Source organism: Gopherus evgoodei, chromosome 2 (genome assembly GCF_007399415.2).
Source record: "Gopherus evgoodei ecotype Sinaloan lineage chromosome 2, rGopEvg1_v1.p, whole genome shotgun sequence".
Lineage (NCBI taxonomy): Eukaryota > Metazoa > Chordata > Testudines > Testudinidae > Gopherus > Gopherus evgoodei.
The window spans coordinates 156,454,320-156,471,704 of record NC_044323.1 but is presented as its reverse complement, the minus strand read 5'-3'; the positions used below and the strand labels follow the sequence as shown (position 1 = coordinate 156,471,704).

Sequence of the window (17,385 nt, the reverse complement as noted above, 5' to 3'; positions counted from 1 at the left end):
AAAACATGGAATCGGCTTAAAAATCATAAATTTAAAAAAAAAGTGGTTCTTCTTTGTCTTCTGGTTTGTGAGTCTTTAGGGTGCACTTGCTTCACATTTTCGCACTGTTCTTCACAACCACAAGGACTAGAAACTTAAAAAAAAAAAAAAAAGAAGTTAGGATTCTCAGGCAATCTCTTCTTGCAGCTGGGGCTTTAAGGAAGTCATCAAATGTCGTGAGACTCATGATAAAAACCCAAGGCTCTGCAACAAGGAGTTAACTTTCTCTCACTGAAACAGCCGGGTGTAAGAAAAGGCGTGTGTAATTGACTCTTACAGTTGGCTTTAAATGGGCTTTGTTAGCAAACTCCCATCATGTCAACAGCGGGGTTTTTATATGGTGATTCTGTAACCAGATGCCACATTTAGGGTGGTGTTTAACTAGACTCTCATTTCCTTGGTGTTGAATTAGGGCTAGTCTACACTGGCAATATTAAAGCGCTTTAACGTTGCTTGTGTGGTCGTGGCATAGTACTCCAAAAAACCCATCTCCACGAGGGGTGTAGCTCCCAGCGCTGGTGCACTGTCTACACTGGCGCTTTACGGCGCTGAAACTTGCTACGCTCAAGGGTTGGGGGAGTGTTGTTTTCACACCCCTGAGCTAGAAAGTTTCAGTGCTGTAAAGTGCCGGTCTAGACAAGCCCTTAATCACACAGTGAAACATCACTGGAATGTAGATTCATTTATTATGTTTTTAGTGGAATTCAGTGGAGCCTCTGGCTACGGAATCCTGTTCGGTGCCATTTGATCCTCTTCTGATTTCTCTTGGCTTATGAGAACAGTGGTAACTTTAGGCACTGTTTATCAATGCCTCCAGGTCTACCCTACTATTGGAACCCGTGCTATCTAGATTAAAGCTAACACAGATATGCCTACTCAGGCTACAATCACACATTTGCATACAGTTTAGACGTACACAATTTAGCTTAGCATACAGTTAGTATCTCATAAATGAGAAACACCCTTCAGTCATCATTTAGCCCTCTAAGTTCTATATTTTCTTTATTTAAGGCTTGCAAAGGCAGGGCTAGAGCCCAGAAAAGGAAGGCAGGATTCCTAGGTTCTGTTCCCAGCTTGGCCTCAGGCTCACTGCATGACCATGAGCAGCCCACCTACGCAGAGTTTTTAAAAGTGTCTCCTAATTTTGGGAGCTTCTGCTTTTGGGTGCCCAGTTCGATACTTCTAAGGGGCTTTTCTACAGAAGTACTGAGCACCCTCAGATCTCATGGAAATCAGCAGGAGCTGTGAGCTTTTGAGTTTGGGCAGCCAAAAACTGAGGGTTGTAAAAATTAGTGGATACTCTTGAACTTTTTGGCCTTAGCCTCTTGGTGTGTCAGTTTTTCCAATCTGTAAAATGGAGATAATGCCTACGTGGCCAGAGTGTCCTGAGGCTTAATTAATGCTTGTAAAGCACTTTGAGATCCTGGAATGAAAGGTGCTATAGAAGTGCAAAGTGTATATTATTATTAGTCTGTTTTACTATACCAGGGAAAACACTCCGTTATTATTAATCTATATATAAAACAGTCACAGAAGCTGATTCTAAGGGGTTCTTCCTTCTATATATAGCACCAAAAAGGATTTACTTTAAGGGAGACATCACCAGAATCTGGAATTCTGTTGCAGCTTCTGCCACTGAGTTGCTATATGACCTTGAACAAGTGACTTAACCCCTCCCTCCCTCCATTTTACCCATCTTTGTAAAGCCGTCTGAAAGCAACAGATAAAATTGTCTATAAGTACACAGTACTGTAGTATTATTATTATTATTATTATTGCCAGTTTGTTTTTCCTAGGATTTATTAAGTTTATACTAGAGCTGACATAATACCAACATAAAAGAAGACACTCTGATCTCAACATATATTGTGTTAGAGTTATGTTTTATTGTATTGAATTTTGGAAAAGTTTATTTGAGTTTTGCCCTGGAGCTCAGCTGATCACATTCTTCTGTTTTTCTCCTCCTTGTTGCTGAATGATGTATCAAATATTACAACATGATTTCCTTTTCTCTCTCTTTTAGGGCATTTTCCCCAAAACGTACATTCATTTAAAAGAGGCAACTGTGGAAGACCGAGGGTAGGTTGGAGACAATCTTGAGATGTCACGTGGTTAGCAGATGTGATTAGATGCCATTTCATAAAAGAGCTTACGTAATGGAGGTGCAGCTTGTCGTATGTGCAGTTGGTGTTTTTGCATAGCAAGTGCTATAACCCCCATGTAGACTCTTGGATCAGAATAATTTCTGGTTTTGCCCAAATGTTGTACATCCCAAATTGGACACATGCACAGAAGCAAAATAGCCCACTTGCAAAGATAAGAGTGAAATCTGCTAGACATGTGTATGGCAAAGCAGGTTAGTCAACTTACATTTTGGTTCTGGCGACTGCTGTGTTCATGACATACACACAACTCACAGCCAAGTGGCCATCAGAAGAGTGTGAATTCTTTCCTGTCTTGGAAAATATCTTAGGTAATGATTCCCAATCTAATTCTTAACAGTTGATTCTCTGATCAGTATGAATGGGGGGACCCAGCAGCAGCAGCCATAGGAAGTGACGTTAGAAGGAATTTTTTAATTCATATAGCCAAGTAATCACTGCAAGCAATGATCCCTCAAACTGGAAAACTGTGAATAGAGTAGACATGTCCATTCAGCATTAAATTTCTGGAGGAGATGCATGGGGAGAAAAAAATTAAGACTTAAAAAAACCCTTGAAACATATTTGCATTAAAAATGGAAAAAGAATACTCATAATTGAGAAAAACCCCAGAGCCACTTAGAAGTCTTAGCTTCTTAGTGTGATCATTAATTAAACATGTCTGTTATCTTTTAAAATGCATCTCTAAGATTTAAATGCCTTTCAAAGCTGCAGTTCTGCGATGCTGTGAACCCCCCTCCCCTGCCATGCACTTTTAAAAACTGCTGCAAACTTTCCCCACAGTGTTACTCTTGCACTTTCGGGTGCGATTCTGTTCTGACTTAGCAGTTGTTTAAGTTAGGGGCTCAGGTATGATGGTGATGAGCATGATGTAAGAACCTACATAGAATAGAATTAATTCATTAATATTGAATTCTGCCAAGCCAAGAAATAACTACATTGTTTTTAAATCACACCTTTTGTTATTTCTGTGCAAGTCTGGTGTAGATGCTACTAATAAGAGTGTACACAGAGGTATGCACTGGTTTAACTAAACTGATTTTAAAACTAGTTAAAGTTGAACAAGAGCAACCTTCCTATATAGACACAGCCTCTGTTTTCGGGTATTGGGAGGTATTTGGTATTTTGGTATCTTAGGCCATGTCTACATCTAAAATTTTGCAGCGCTTGTTGTTACAGCTGTATTAGTACAGCTGTATAGGGCCAGCGCTGCAGAGTGGCCACACTTACAGCAACCAGCGCTGCAAGTGGTGTTAGATGTGGCCACACTGCAGCGCTGTTGGGCGGCTTCAAGGGGGGTTCCGGGAACGCGAGAGCAAACCGGGAAAGGAGACCAGCTTCGCCGCGGTTTGCTCTCGCGTTCCCGGAGCCACCCAGCAAACCGCAGGGAAGGAGACCTGCTTGCTCGGGGTTCGGGGAACGCGAGAGCAAACCGGGAAAGGAGACCCGCTTCGCCGCGGTTTGCTCTCGCGTTCCCGGAGCCACCCAGCAAACCGCAGGGAAGGAGACCTGCTTGCTCGGGGTTCCGGGAACGAGAGAGCAAACCGGGAAAGGAGACCAGCTTGATTACCAGAGGCTTCCTCCTTCCACGGAGGTCAAGAAAAGCGCTGGTAAGTGTCTACATTGGATTACCAGCGCTGGATCACCAGCGCTGGATCCTCTACACCCGAGACAAAACGGGAGTACGGCCAGCGCTGCAAACAGGGAGTTGCAGCGCTGGTGGTGCCCTGCAGATGTGTACACCTTCAAAGTTGCAGCGCTGTAACTCCCTCACCAGCGCTGCAACTTTCTGATGTAGACAAGCCCTTACACACATTTGCACATCAGTCACCAGATATTCTGGTCTGAGATAGGAATGTTGCAATTACCACACTAGATCAGAGTCAGTGTTCATCTAGTCTATGAAGCCTGGTCTACACTGGGGGGGGGGGTGGAATCGATCTAAGATACGCAACTTCAGCTACGAGAATAGTGTAGCTGAAGTCGACGTATCTTAGATCCAATTAAAATTACTTATTTCTCGTCCTCACGGCGCCGGATTGACAGCCGCGGCTCCCCTGTCGATTTTGCTTCTGCCTCTTGCACTACTGGAGTTCAGCAGTCGACGGGAGAGCGATTAGGGATCGATTTATTGCTTCTACAATACATGTGATAAATCGATCTCCAGTAGATGAATCGCTACCCACCGATCCGGCAGGTAGTGTAGACATACCCTGACAATGGCCAATACTAATGCCTCAGAGGCAGGTGTAAGAACCTTGTGGGTGTGTAGGTTAATCTGTCCCCTATATGCATCTCTCTCCTGGATCTCTCATATCTAGAGATTGGTTTAAACCCAGAAACTTGAGGTTTCATATCTCTTCCAAAATTTTTGTCATCATTACCTAAGATGTCTATGGATATTCAGTTATGAATCTTAAGTTCTTGGCCTCATTGTGGCAGTGAGTTTCACAGTCATCTTACATGTTGTATGAAAAAAGAGAGATCCTTTTATTCTTTTTGAATCTGCCACATTTTAATTTCATTACATGCCTCCTTGTGTTTTTTCTTCTCTCCAGACAACATGAAACAGTGATTCCAAGTGAACTGCCCCTTGTTCAAGAACTTACTTCCACACTGAGGGAGTGGGCAGTTATCTGGCACAAGCTGTATGTGGTGAGTATTTACTTTCTTCCTTTGTTGGTATTTGGTCCAGGGAGAGGGGAGAAAAGGGCAGGATCTCTACTCCACCCAAGTCGAGTGTTTAAACAGAAGTATGCAGAAGATTTTGAAAGGACCTCACATATCCCCATCTTGTGCCCATGCACCCAGCAGCTGATGTTCATTTTTAGCAGATATTCTTTTTACGAACAGGGCCCCAGAGCTCAGTTCTGCCTGTAGGGTTGTTTGCTCTGGGAATCAGCTCCATTTTATTCTAACATATATTTTCCACTAACTGGTAGATCTTCCCATCTGATGTTTGCTAGTGTGATTTCCAGAGCTGCAAACAGTGATGTGATTAGAAGCAAAATGGTGTAAGTGCTAGACCAGACGCAGGGGGCTGTGATTCAGGATTTCTGGGCTCTGTTGTGCTCCTAACTCATTGTGTGATCTTGAGTGAGTCACTGATGCAGCAAAGTGCATCAGCACGTGCATAAGCCCCATTGACTTCAGTTAATCAGTGAGTTAAGCACCCATTGAATCATGGCCTATGATTTCCCTATGCTTCCATTGCTCAGTCTGTAAAATGAGCATAATATTGAACTAACTCAGGTATACTGAGACTTGGTATTTGGAACTTGTACATTGTCTTATACCTAAAAATCGCTCAGTATCGTTGTTATAATAAGGAGCTGAAGAAGTAGTAGTGACTTACTGCTATTTAAAAGGTGGATGAGCAAAGGATAGGTCTTGTAGGACCAAGGTTATATCTACTCTACAAAAGGGTACTGCTCTTGAGTAATTGAGTTAGAAGACATGGTGCGCACCATAGTCAGAGTTGACCAGGACAAGCCATAATCAGCATCATGTCAGCTGGGTGGAACTGCTTGTGTGAGTCACTCTTCACAATGTGAATAAGGATTTCTATAGTGCCTACAATGTCTGATTTAGTACCAGAGCACAGGCCTAGGAGTCAAGACCTGAAGCCTAATACTGACTCTGCCACTGGCTTTCTATGCATGTTTTGGCAAATTGCTTCATTTTGCTTGGCTTCAGAGATGGGGATAATATTTCTTAGCTACCTTTGCAGAATGCTTTGAGATCTCTGGAAAGCCGGTGAAGTGTTATGTGCATGAGCATATGTGCTGGTGCTTGGGGTGCGGCAGCACCCCCTGGCTTGAAGTGGTTTACAGTTTGGTTCAATGGCTCTCAGCACCCTCACTATACAAATTGTTCCAATGCCCCTGTGCGTGAGGGAGTATATGTATGTATTTATATAAAAGCACAAAGTATATATACCTATAAAATATAAATACTTCTGGTGTTGCCTTTTCCAGAACAGGCACAATCTCTGATCTGATCTTTCTCTTCCTGGGGAAATATGCCATCAAGATTGTTGGTGAAATTAGATTCAGAAACTCCCAGGTGCAGTGGAAGGAAGAGCCATCTCACTAATAATATTCTGTTTCTCAGACAGCTCTGTTTACTTTCCCTAACCTCCTTGATCTTTCTGTCTTCTGTATCCTGAAGGCAAGATAATAAAATATTTTCACTGAGTCTCAATCCAGTGCTTACTGTGCTCTGCAAACAATCTTTCCAGGCAATGGCCAGTACATATTTATTTGTTCATCAGACTGACTTTTGGTGGTGGTTTATCTTTGGTGGAAGGATTAGCTGCTTTAGAAGCACCCTGTATCTTTGTTTCCTGCCTGACGGGGCCATGCTCAGGGCCAACTTAATCGTCCCTGACTTTCATGTGAAGCAACACACAGGCTTCTCTGCTAGCACGGGATGTCGTTTATTTTCTCCTCATGCTGGGCCAGCCACTATCTCCACTAATGTTAATTTGAGTTAATCCCATCACGTTATCTTGTGCTGATGCATATTAGCTCTGTGTCTGCTGGGGAAGCAGATGAATAGGAGGTAGTGAACCATATGGGCTTAGCGTTATCCCTGGGGGAAATCCACTGAAATCGATGGTGTTTCCCTAGGGATAAACTCGATCCATTATTTACAATCATATCCTCTTTCATCTTTGTCCTCTTCTTCACGACATCTGAAGCCATTCAAGAAAGGGCATTTTCTCGCTGTTGGGTAGAGAAATTGGAAGCATTGTGCCATGACAGTACTATGACTGCTACTTGATCCTCCATGCACACCTTACAAGGTGCAAATGTGGGTTTCAACATGAAGCAGGTGTAAGCTGCTAAAGAGTCCTGAATAGTCTTTTTGCAAGAGAAATAACTTGTACAGTTCTCCCACTGCATGGTTTCTGGAGTGTTACATGCCTCGGATTGCATGTGACCTTGCACTTCTCTGAGCCACAATACTTTGCCCTAAGCCTGGATAGAACTGGCAGAGTGCACAGACCATTCTGCAAAAAGATCCCAACTCCAAACTGTCTCCTTCCTCTTACTGTGGACAAAATGAGGGAAAGGGAAAGGTCAGCCAAAGACAGCGCTCCCAAGCAATGCAGGGTGACAGCTACAGTGTTCCAGCGGCTAAGACAATAGGCTGGGGTCCAAAGACCTGCACTTTCTTCCTGGCTCCACTGCTGACTTATTATGTGGATCACTTCCCCTCTTCCTGCCTCAGTTTCCCCACCCAAGAAATGGGATGATGATGCTTGTCCCTCCTCCTTAAAGCTTGGAGATCTCCAGATGAAAAATGTTATATAAAGACTACGTGTTAAGTATTTGTATAGATCCATTGGGTGCCACATAATGACATCTCTAATTTTCACCATAGATAAATCTGGGTTGTTTTACATTAGCACTTAGCAGTTCCTGCCGAGATTGGGGCCCCTTTGGGCTATGAGCTGTACACACAGAGAGTAAGAGAGAGCTCCTTCCCTAAAGAGCTTACAATCTACCCAGACAAGTCAGGCAAAGAATGGGAGGGGAACCAGAGGTACTAGAGTAGGGAAGTGACTTATCCAAGATCATGCAGTAAATAGGTCATTGGCAGAGCTGGGACCAGATTCTTTGTCTCCCAAGTCTCTGTCCAGTGCCTTAGCCTTTGCACAAAGCTGCCTCTGAAAAGTTGGTAAACCTAGGCTGTTTGTGAAGTTGGTCATTTTGCTGAGCTAGGCTGAAATGCTGACTCGAAGAAAAACAATTCAGAGTTGAGAATGAATTACCCTTTCTTGTAGAGTGGAGTCTTAAGGCAGATTATAAATTCTGGAGCTTAATTTTTCTTCAGTCAATGGTTACTTCAAGCTGCACAGTATGTGCTCTGAGACTGTAGTTAAGATGAGAGAATAGTTTTAAATTAGCTCCAAACATTTTTCCTAGCCAGAGTAAGTTTGTCCTATTGAAAAATTTCACCCAGCCATAAGTGCATTTTGTTTGTGGTCCACAGAACCACAAGAATTTTTTCCACCCTCTTAGTTTAATGAGAGGCAAGATGTGATGCAATTGCTGTGTAAAGCGAGCATTTTATGCCTGGCTTGTTCCCTTAAAACCTTTCAGGTTCTAGCCTCAGAATCTGTTTTTCCTAAGAGCAGAAATATTTCCTCTTTTATGTGACTTTAGTATGTCAGCGTCGTTTTTAAAATAGACTTGGAAAACGTCATGGTTTGTAATGGATGCAAATTTATTTCCCCCCCTGCAGTATAAAAACACTCAAAGAGAGGAAAGAGGAAGATGGGGAGAGAATGGAAATGGAGAAGAAAGGGGGGATTTTTCTCTTTGGCAGCATATCATTTCACTGCTGTAATTTGTGTAAATTACAGCAAGAATTGCACCATAGTCTCCATTGCAGAGCATCTACTGAGCCTGAAAAATGAATCCAGCCTCTGCATGGTGTATGGAAATCTAGCAAGCACTAGTTGTAAGGGTAGCAAATCTAGTTTCTTTTAGGGTTGTGGAACAGAGTAACAGGGTGAGTGTAACACTGGGCAGCATTTAGCACAGCAAAGCTCCGCTCAGTCATATCGTTGTAGATCCCTGCCTCAGTCAAGGGCACGGTTTGTAAATGGCAAGTGTAATTCTGGGGTGCACACACAAGTAATAAATCTCCTGAAAAGTACAGAGGACCCTCACCTTCGGTTGAATTCAGTGGCAATTGAGGGTGCATAGAACAGGGCAGATCTGGGCGTCTCCTAGAGCTAGCAGGGAATTTATTTTTTCCTATGCAAAAATAGTTTGACAAAAGGGTTTCATAGAAAATATTTTTTTTGAAAACATTTTGGGTAAAAACAAAGTTGTTTTCAATTTCTGATGGTCAGATATTGTCCGATTTTGCAGATGGAGGGGTTTTTTTCCTGTGAAAACCTGAAATGTTGTCAAAAACAGACATTTCCCATGGACTTCTTTTTGAACAACAACAACCCTTTTCCATGTGGAAGAACAAGTGTAACAGAAAATGTTTTGTAGGCTCTAGCCCAGCTCATAAGTAAAACGAAGGACCACAATCATTCCACAAGCTGTGGAAAGGAGACACATGAAGAGAATTCAAGCTCTGGTTTAAAAATAGGTTGTACAGGTAGTCCTCGACTTTACAATATTTGAGTTACAACGAACGGCACTTATGACGTTTATAAATCGTCATATTTCGACTTTACAATGCTCGATCCAACATTGTTCCTATGGGAAATTCGAGTTTTGACGTTTTTGACTCGAGACGCGATTTACAGGAACCAATTGTGTCATAAGTCTGAGGACTGCCTGTATTGCATTTAGCGTGGTAAACTCCGGCATCCCAAACTTTTAGCATTCTTTGATCTTTAGTAGGTGTACATACATTGTATCACTTCCTGTTTGTCCACCATTGAAATTGAAACGTTTGCCATTGACTTAAATGGGAGCAAGATCAGGTTCTTTCTATTCCTTTTGTGAGAGGCATATGTTTCCATTGCTTCTAGATGAGTTAGATTTTTTTAAGCTGTTGCCTTTGTACGTGATCTATTTCATGCCAACAGCCCATAGAGCTTCTCATCAATCATGTCAACTGGGCTAAGATCAGTGCAAGATCTTGCTTTACTTCAACCCCTTTACTCAAAGTACATCAAAGTACTGATATATTGGAGCACATATCAATATAAAAATGGCTCTTTTTGGCACTGAAGTGTGAATAGACATATTCTCTGCATGGGCATTGGGAAATGGCACTCAGGTTTTTATCTAGAAGAAGAGTTTTTATGTGTACCTTTTGAGTTCATCCAGATTAGCTTCTGGAGGGTCTTCCACATAGAGAAATCCTATATTATCCACCCTGTTTTTGATATTTGTTGAAAACACACATTGGAAAAATGCAAGGTAAATATAGCTGTCCAGATAATGAACTGAAATAGGTTCCGGTTTTGGCTCTGACGCAGACTTCCTATGTGACTTTGTGCAAATTGCTTAATTTCTCCTTGCCTCGGGTCCCAATCTGTGTAATAGAATTAATAATGCTTCCTGACATCATGGGTGTTTTGTGAACTCCTCCCCTTCGCCCTCAGTAGCCCTGAACTGAAGCATGTGCAGGTTGCTCTGAGGAGATGATTTGTGTGCAGTGTGGTCAGGGCTAGTTGCTGTGAGAGTCTGACACTAGGTCGATGGTATTCAGAGATGTTCGTGAGACACTCATCGGCTCCATAGTAAATCCTGTAAATAAATAAAATGCAATATCTTGCTGTAGTCACATGTGGTCTCCGGTCACCAACAACAACCTTTGTCTTGTAGTTGGGGTTTAATATTTGTGTGTAACAATGCTGCTGACTTTAGTAATACAGAAAACACTTTTAGACAAAGCAAATACAGTCGTTTATATCCTTCCTCTTCTTTCAGAGAGGGACAGAGTAGAGAAATTATTTTAAAAAGGCGGTGGGGGGAGTTCATGCTGTATAGGGACAGTTGTGCATAGCTAAGCACTAATGGTATTAATTACAAGAATGTGTGTCTGTCTTCGAAACTGTTTTCGTTTTGGAGCTTTTTGCTCATAGTAAGGCCAGATTTCAGACACTGATCCCTAAATAGGATGCTCTGATTATACATTCATAATCAAGTGGGCAATCAGGGATATAGCTGCCCATTTTATGTCCCTGGTTTGTGATAGGGACACAATTTTAAACGGTCCATATTTGGAAATTGTGCCCACAGTACATATAGATAGAGATGGATTTAAGCCACATGTTTTGGATCTAGTTAGCAAAGACCCCAAAGTTTCTAGTGTTTGGATCTGGAGTATTGGTTTAGCTCTTTATAAAAGAAGGGCCATATGCAAAATTCCAGCCCAGGTTTAAATTTCAAACAACCTGAATTTCAGAAGTTTTGGGATCTGGGGCTTTGTTGTCTACTAATGAGTGGTTTAATCTTGGCAGTGGCTCAGCAAAGAGGCATTAGACGAGAACTCTTTGCGCTTGTTTTAGTGCATGTCCTGGGGGAGTCATTGACTGTGTTAGACTTGGGAGCAGTCCTTCTAGAATAATTTAAGGAATGTAAAGTTGAAAAATATTCTCCAAAATCACATGATGCAGTTATAATAATAATAATTATTGTTATTACATGGTGCAGTTGCTTTCCCTATCATGGGGGAGTTAATGTTTATATGAATTCATTGCGCAGGAGGTTAGAAATGACTATCTGCACCATAATCCTTATTATCCAGAGCTCTGCAGTCTTATTTCATGTGGCTATGCATGGAATAATTAAAAGTGCTAAGGTATGTTGTAACATAATTGAAACCAAAGAGTGTGTAATTAGAAAGTGCTTACTCATTTGATGGGTTGTAGGCCTTGTTTAGAACATAAGAATGGCCATACTGGGTCAGACCAAAGGTCCATCCAGCCCAGTATCCTGTCTACTGACAGTGACAATGCCAGATGTCCCAGAGGGAGTGAACCTCACAGGTAATGATCAAGTGAGCTCTCTCCTGCTGTCCAGCTCCACCTTCTGACAAAGACTAGGGACACCATTCCTTATCCATCCTGGCTGATAGCCATTAATGGACTTAACCTCCAGGAATTTATCTAGTTCTATTTTAGGGTTTATTAAACTCTGGCAACAGGTATTTTAAAGAAATCATTGGTAACTGAAGAAATCAAACAATGCAGACTTGGTGTAAGCAGTCTGTAGAATAGCTGCCATTGACACCTGCTCTGAATTTGGCCTGATACCTTTATATTCAGTATTTAATACTAACCATTAAAGTTTGTGTTCCTGTACCCTTTTGTATGACACCAATCTTAAATCTTATGGGTACAGGATGCAGGTGCCTTTTCCAAGCTGCTCTAAAACGAAGTCCACACACCCCTTTCCAGGGGCTCATTAACAATAGCATAACAAAGTTCATCTCAAGCCTTTAACCAGGCATGACTGCACCTGGAGTTCCTCCCTCAGGTCTGCTCAGCTCACACCCTAGATCCCGTCTTTCTAGGGAGCCATTCCTGCCTCTCATATAGCAATGTGTATAATGAACCACCTGATTCAGTGAACCAGAAGAGCCCACTTAACTCTTTCTCAGCAGGATCAGACCCTGGTAACAGGGTGATGTGTAGCAGACTAACACTGTAAGCCTGTTAAAGAAACATTTCTGATTTTGTCATTGGTAAATGAGACCTAGTGTCTATAATTTCCGATATGTTGCCTTGGACAGCAGGCTATGCCTGATGCTTAGCATAAATCAGGAACTTGCCATAATGCATTTGGGTGATTGTGCAATATTGGGGATGGGGGAGAGGAGGGGGAAGAATTCCTTCCTGAGCCCTGTGTGCAATCAGTTTGAGAAGCATGGGACTTAATTATTCATCCTACTCAGTGCTACTACAAATGTTGTAACTGGCCATAAAATTCTCCACGCCTTTTTAAGTACATTTACACCTGTGGCTCTGGCTCCCTTGTAGGAGTAACATGTTGTGTATATTATGAAGCACAAGTGCCTGCCCAATTTAATCTGGGGTGGAACCAGAAAAGGGGCATGTGAAATAGTCTCATTAATTAATTTGGGTGGGGGAGAGCTTCACAGAGTCATTTGTTTTAATAACATGCTGAGTCAGTATTTTAGAATTTTACATGCTGTTTTGTAATGAAAAATTAAAATGTATCTACTGTAGAAAACGCAAGAGAACAAATTACTGCTTTTGGGAAGCTTGTGTGGGAAACTTACTTAGATGGTAAGGTCTTTTTGCTCTGTTTATACAGTGCCTAGCATGATATTTGTCCTGGTCCATGACTGGGACTCCTAGCTGCTACCACAATGCAAATAGGAAATAACCAAGTTATTAATATTTATTTGAATTGTGGGGGCACTAAAGGAATAGATGAAGTCAAGACCCTATTGTGCTAAGCACTGTGCAGACCAACAATAAATGACAGTTGGTGTCCCAAAGTGCTTGCAATTGTGGCCCCGATCTTCAGGTAGACTGCTGCACCCACACAGTGATACTTTCACTTTGGCAAGCCTCTACAAGGGGCCCAAAGTCTGTATGTGGGCTATCAAATCTGAGTCTCCGAATGCAATGCCACGAGTGCCATGCTAACATAATGTCCCAGGAATTGTTGCGGGGGTGGGGAGATGGGGTGTCTTTGCGTTTTGGATGGATTTTGAGAGTAGGAGTGGAGTGGAGTTATGGGCAGGGCCAAAAGAGCAGACTGCCATGGAAATGAAGTGCGGGGACTCAATTCAGTTAGTGTTCTGACTTTAAAATGTAGTTGCTGATGCCGTGTAAACAGAGATGGAGGCCGGGGTTCTAATTAATCACATAGTGTTTCACTCAGGCAATAAGATAAAAGGAACCTTTTTGTTTATAATACCAACGAGATGGAAGAGTTGTTGAGGCTGGTGCAAGGAGAGTAGTAAGTAAGAGTTAGTATGATGAAATTTAGGACAAGACACATTCAGCCTAAATGTTATCTATATTGTAATAGAATAATTCCTAATAGCATCAGAGCTAAGATTTTAGTAACACGCAGAGGCCCTTAGCAAGGTTCAATATGTTGAGTGCTGTACAAACACTTAATGAGAGACAGTCCCCATTGCAAAGAGCTTGTAGTCTAAACAGACCAGACAGAGTGGCACTGGAAAGAGATGGAGAAGTGGCTTCCCAGGAGTCACACAGCAGGTCAGTGGCAAAGATAGAACCCAGGTCTTGTGAATCCTCATCCAGCACTTTGTCCACTAGACCATACTGCCTGTCTAATTTAATCAAATTCTGTCCATTCTATATTTAAGAAGCACTCATCACATAACAATTTGGGGGCTGGAATGTATTTCCTGGCAATGAGATTGATGTGGAGTTATCTCCTAAGGAAGCAGCAGAAGTCTCATTGCTTGTAGCATTTAAATGTAGACAGGAGGGGGGGAAAAAAACCCTGGAGAGTAGAAGATTGTAAGAAACAATTCTGCAGTGACACTGGGGGGGTATAATAAGTATCCTAGCAGGTGTTTTCTGTGGTTAGATGTGGATTTGATAATGGTTTCTATTGAGTCACTTTTTGGAAGACTTCTTGAGCTTGTGGTTTTTTGCACACAAGCAGCCTGAAATTATGATCCCTTTTTCCCCTTTAGGACAACAGGATGACACAATTTCGGCATTTACAGCAAATGACCTATTGCCTGATAGAATGGAGATCACAGATACTCTCTGGGACCCTTCCCAAAGATGAGCTGGCAGAACTCAAGAAGAAGGTCACTGCTAAAATTGACTATGGCAACAGGTAAACCCCACTCAGCGTTCCACATGGAACCAAGTTCCCAGCCAATGGTCTGAAACTAGGATTCCTAGGCAGGCACTTGGCTTGTGTAATCAGTATTGACCTGGTAGCAACAGCAGCTATCAATGGAGGCAGCATCTCTAAAAATAAAGTCATGGTTTCTCATCGGAGATGATAATTGCATTGCAAAGGCTTATTGGCACTTCATTAACTCCTTGGAGTTTCAGTCCAAGTACTAAAAGAAAATCCTCTCATCTGCTGAATTTAGCAGATAGCTCACAGATTTTGCACCCAACCCAGCAACTCTTATTTGTACTAATTGTTCTGTTAACCTCATTGTTAATGACTTGTGTAAGTAAAGGCTAAAGGATTGGGCCCTTCACTGGTTCTGTTACTTTAGTGCTGCCTGTATATGGTTAGGATAAGAGGCAGTGGATAGGATCCTGGGATTGAGAAGCCTGATTTCCATTCCTGGCTCTGCCACTGATCTCTTGTGTGTGACTTAGTTTGTTTCACCTTTTATCTGTTATGTCTATTGAGCTAGCAAGCTTTTCCGGGCAGGGGCGCTCGCTCTCTCTCTCTCTCTCTGTGTGTGTGTGTGCACGCGCGCGCGCAGGGGCTGTCTCTTACTGTGTGTGTGTGTGTGTGTACAATGCCTAGCACAATGAGGTTGTAATCTTAGTTAGAGTCTGAAGATAGTACCATACCACAAACAATAAAATGGTATCTGGATCCTCTGTTTTGGGGTTAGTGAAGCCAAACCCCAGCTGATGAGGGTTTGCAAATGCAGACTCAGCCTCCTCAGCCCACGTCCTCACTCAGATCTCTGGTGATTTACCTTCTGTATGAGAGAGAGAGGCACAAAATGAAACCCAGAATCAGAACAGCCCCACACAGTGGGCGAGTGCAGATCTGAATCAAAATACCCCTAATCTTTGGGGAGCACAAAGCTCAGAATCCTAAACTAAGCTCTGCAGCTCAGACCCACTGCTAGTGTCTTCTGATGTTGATATTGTCTCCCACCCATCCCTATCTACCTCACTATATTTAATTAACTGTGCTAGGCAGCCCCAAAAGGGAACTATTGAAATGTAATTGGAGATTATGGGCCTGCTTCTCTGTCACCTTGCGTCTTGTGCAGTCAATTACACTGGTACCAAATGGGCATAGAATACGACCAGATTAGAATGACAGTGTTTTACATTCACTGTGCGCTGGTACAAATGACATTCCAAGGTAGCACAGAATCAGACTTTAAATGATTTCTCCCTGGAAAGGGGACAATGGGGGTTCTCACGCCCATTCGAAATGTGACTAAGCCCGCTGGAGTGGATGTAGCAGCTTGGACTTCATATGCAAATGCTTGGAAAGAAACCTCATCTGTCTGAATTCTGCCAAGAAGCTGGCATCTCCCATGAAGTGTGGTTTGTGCCTGGCTGCCCAGGGTCAGGATTTAGATGCAAGGCAGGAACTAAACTGCTTTATGAGCATGTTAAGCGATACAGCTCTGTAGACAGCCAAAGCAGCATTTCATGGGTTTGTATAGACCTGGGATTGTCTCTGTGGCTCATTAATCTATTTGAAGGCAGAGTTGGAAAATTAGCCATTTAACCTTCTTGCAGAAACTGAGTAGATTTAACACATGCACAGATATATCCCTTAAAAATACATGTAAATTGCCATTGAAGGGGTCTCATCTTAGCTAAACTAATTCATTAATTCTACTCCTTTACTAGATATTTTCTTTACTTACCTTTTTTATGGTAGGGGGTGAAGGATGGTATTTCTGGGTATTAGGGCTACACACAGGATTGGTAGAAGAACTAAAAATGTCATCACTTCTCACCCAGCACCTGGTCCAGGCTGCAGTTTGATATCTGTAGTTGGCACAATTTTCTAAGTCTCTGGGGGGCCCTGTCTGGGCTAGAGGTTCTGGTCAGGTTGGTTCCTCTAGCATGACTGTAACATATGTGCAAACTCTCAATCAACTGTAGGTCATGCTGTCAAAGCCCAGTCCCCCCGCCCTCCCAAGGCTTCCACAGAACCAAGGCTCTGTCATGTCAGTTCATTCCTGTTTCCACCAGTGTGGATGGGGGTTGTAGCTCATGAAAGAGGGATGTGGGAGACCTTAGCACTTCCTCTGCCGACTTCCTCCTCTGATTGCCTCTGCAGATACAGAGAGAGAATACTTTAAAGGGAATTTGCATGGTAGTTCCATACTTGTATACTGTACCTCTGATCACTGCCTTTGAGACCATGGGGAGAACTGAGGGCTAGTTTCCTAGTCCATGTTATATCCTGGAGCAGTTCTCCAGGATTCAAAGGAAAGCAAAGATGGATATTGAACCTCCCATGTCATCGCTGACCTTCAATGGTAGCATGACAATATATTGTGATGTTATAGAGCTGTGAGAGTTAAAAAAGCAGGTTGCTGTAGTGACGCTTGTCATCTGTTCATCTTCCCAGCTGTCACAGAGATGGACTCTTCATTGGTTCTTTAAACAAATCCCTGCGTTGTTGTTGTTTTTTTAAGTTGCATGAACATTTTCTGTTCCATTTCCATACTGACATTAAAAAGACTCTTGAAATCGCATTTGCTTCCAACTTATTTCCAATTATTCTCGCTTTCCACCTGTAACATGGATACTGCCCAGGATCTTAGGCCTGGATCTGGTGGTGCGAGATGACAATGGAAACATTCTGGACCCAGATGAAACCAGCACGATTGCTCTCTTTAAGTCCCATGAGATGGCATCCAAAAGGATCGATGAAAGGATCCAAGAGGAGAAGGTATGTCCCTGCTTGTTTGTGGCCTTACCCCCAGGAAGTCACCTGTGCTCTCTGCCTTTGTGTATGTCAGCTGAGTTTTTGAGTAAGAGGTGTTATGCTGTCATAGTGGTGTTCTATCT

The 17,385-nt window shown here is 42.5% G+C and overlaps 1 protein-coding gene across 4 annotated transcripts in view; it reads left to right on the top strand.

The window, feature by feature from the left end:
* The window catches only part of DOCK5 (dedicator of cytokinesis 5), a 142,046-nt gene that overhangs the window by 41,265 nt on the left and 83,396 nt on the right, over positions 1-17,385 (top strand). For all 4 annotated transcript variants that reach the window (XM_030552020.1, XM_030552018.1, XM_030552017.1 and 1 more), the window contains exons 4-7: positions 2,063-2,118; positions 4,760-4,856; positions 14,331-14,479; positions 17,131-17,266. In XM_030552020.1, coding sequence (XP_030407880.1) covers positions 2,063-2,118; positions 4,760-4,856; positions 14,331-14,479; positions 17,131-17,266 — 438 coding nt within the window. The remainder of the gene's footprint in view (positions 1-2,062; positions 2,119-4,759; positions 4,857-14,330; positions 14,480-17,130; positions 17,267-17,385) is intronic.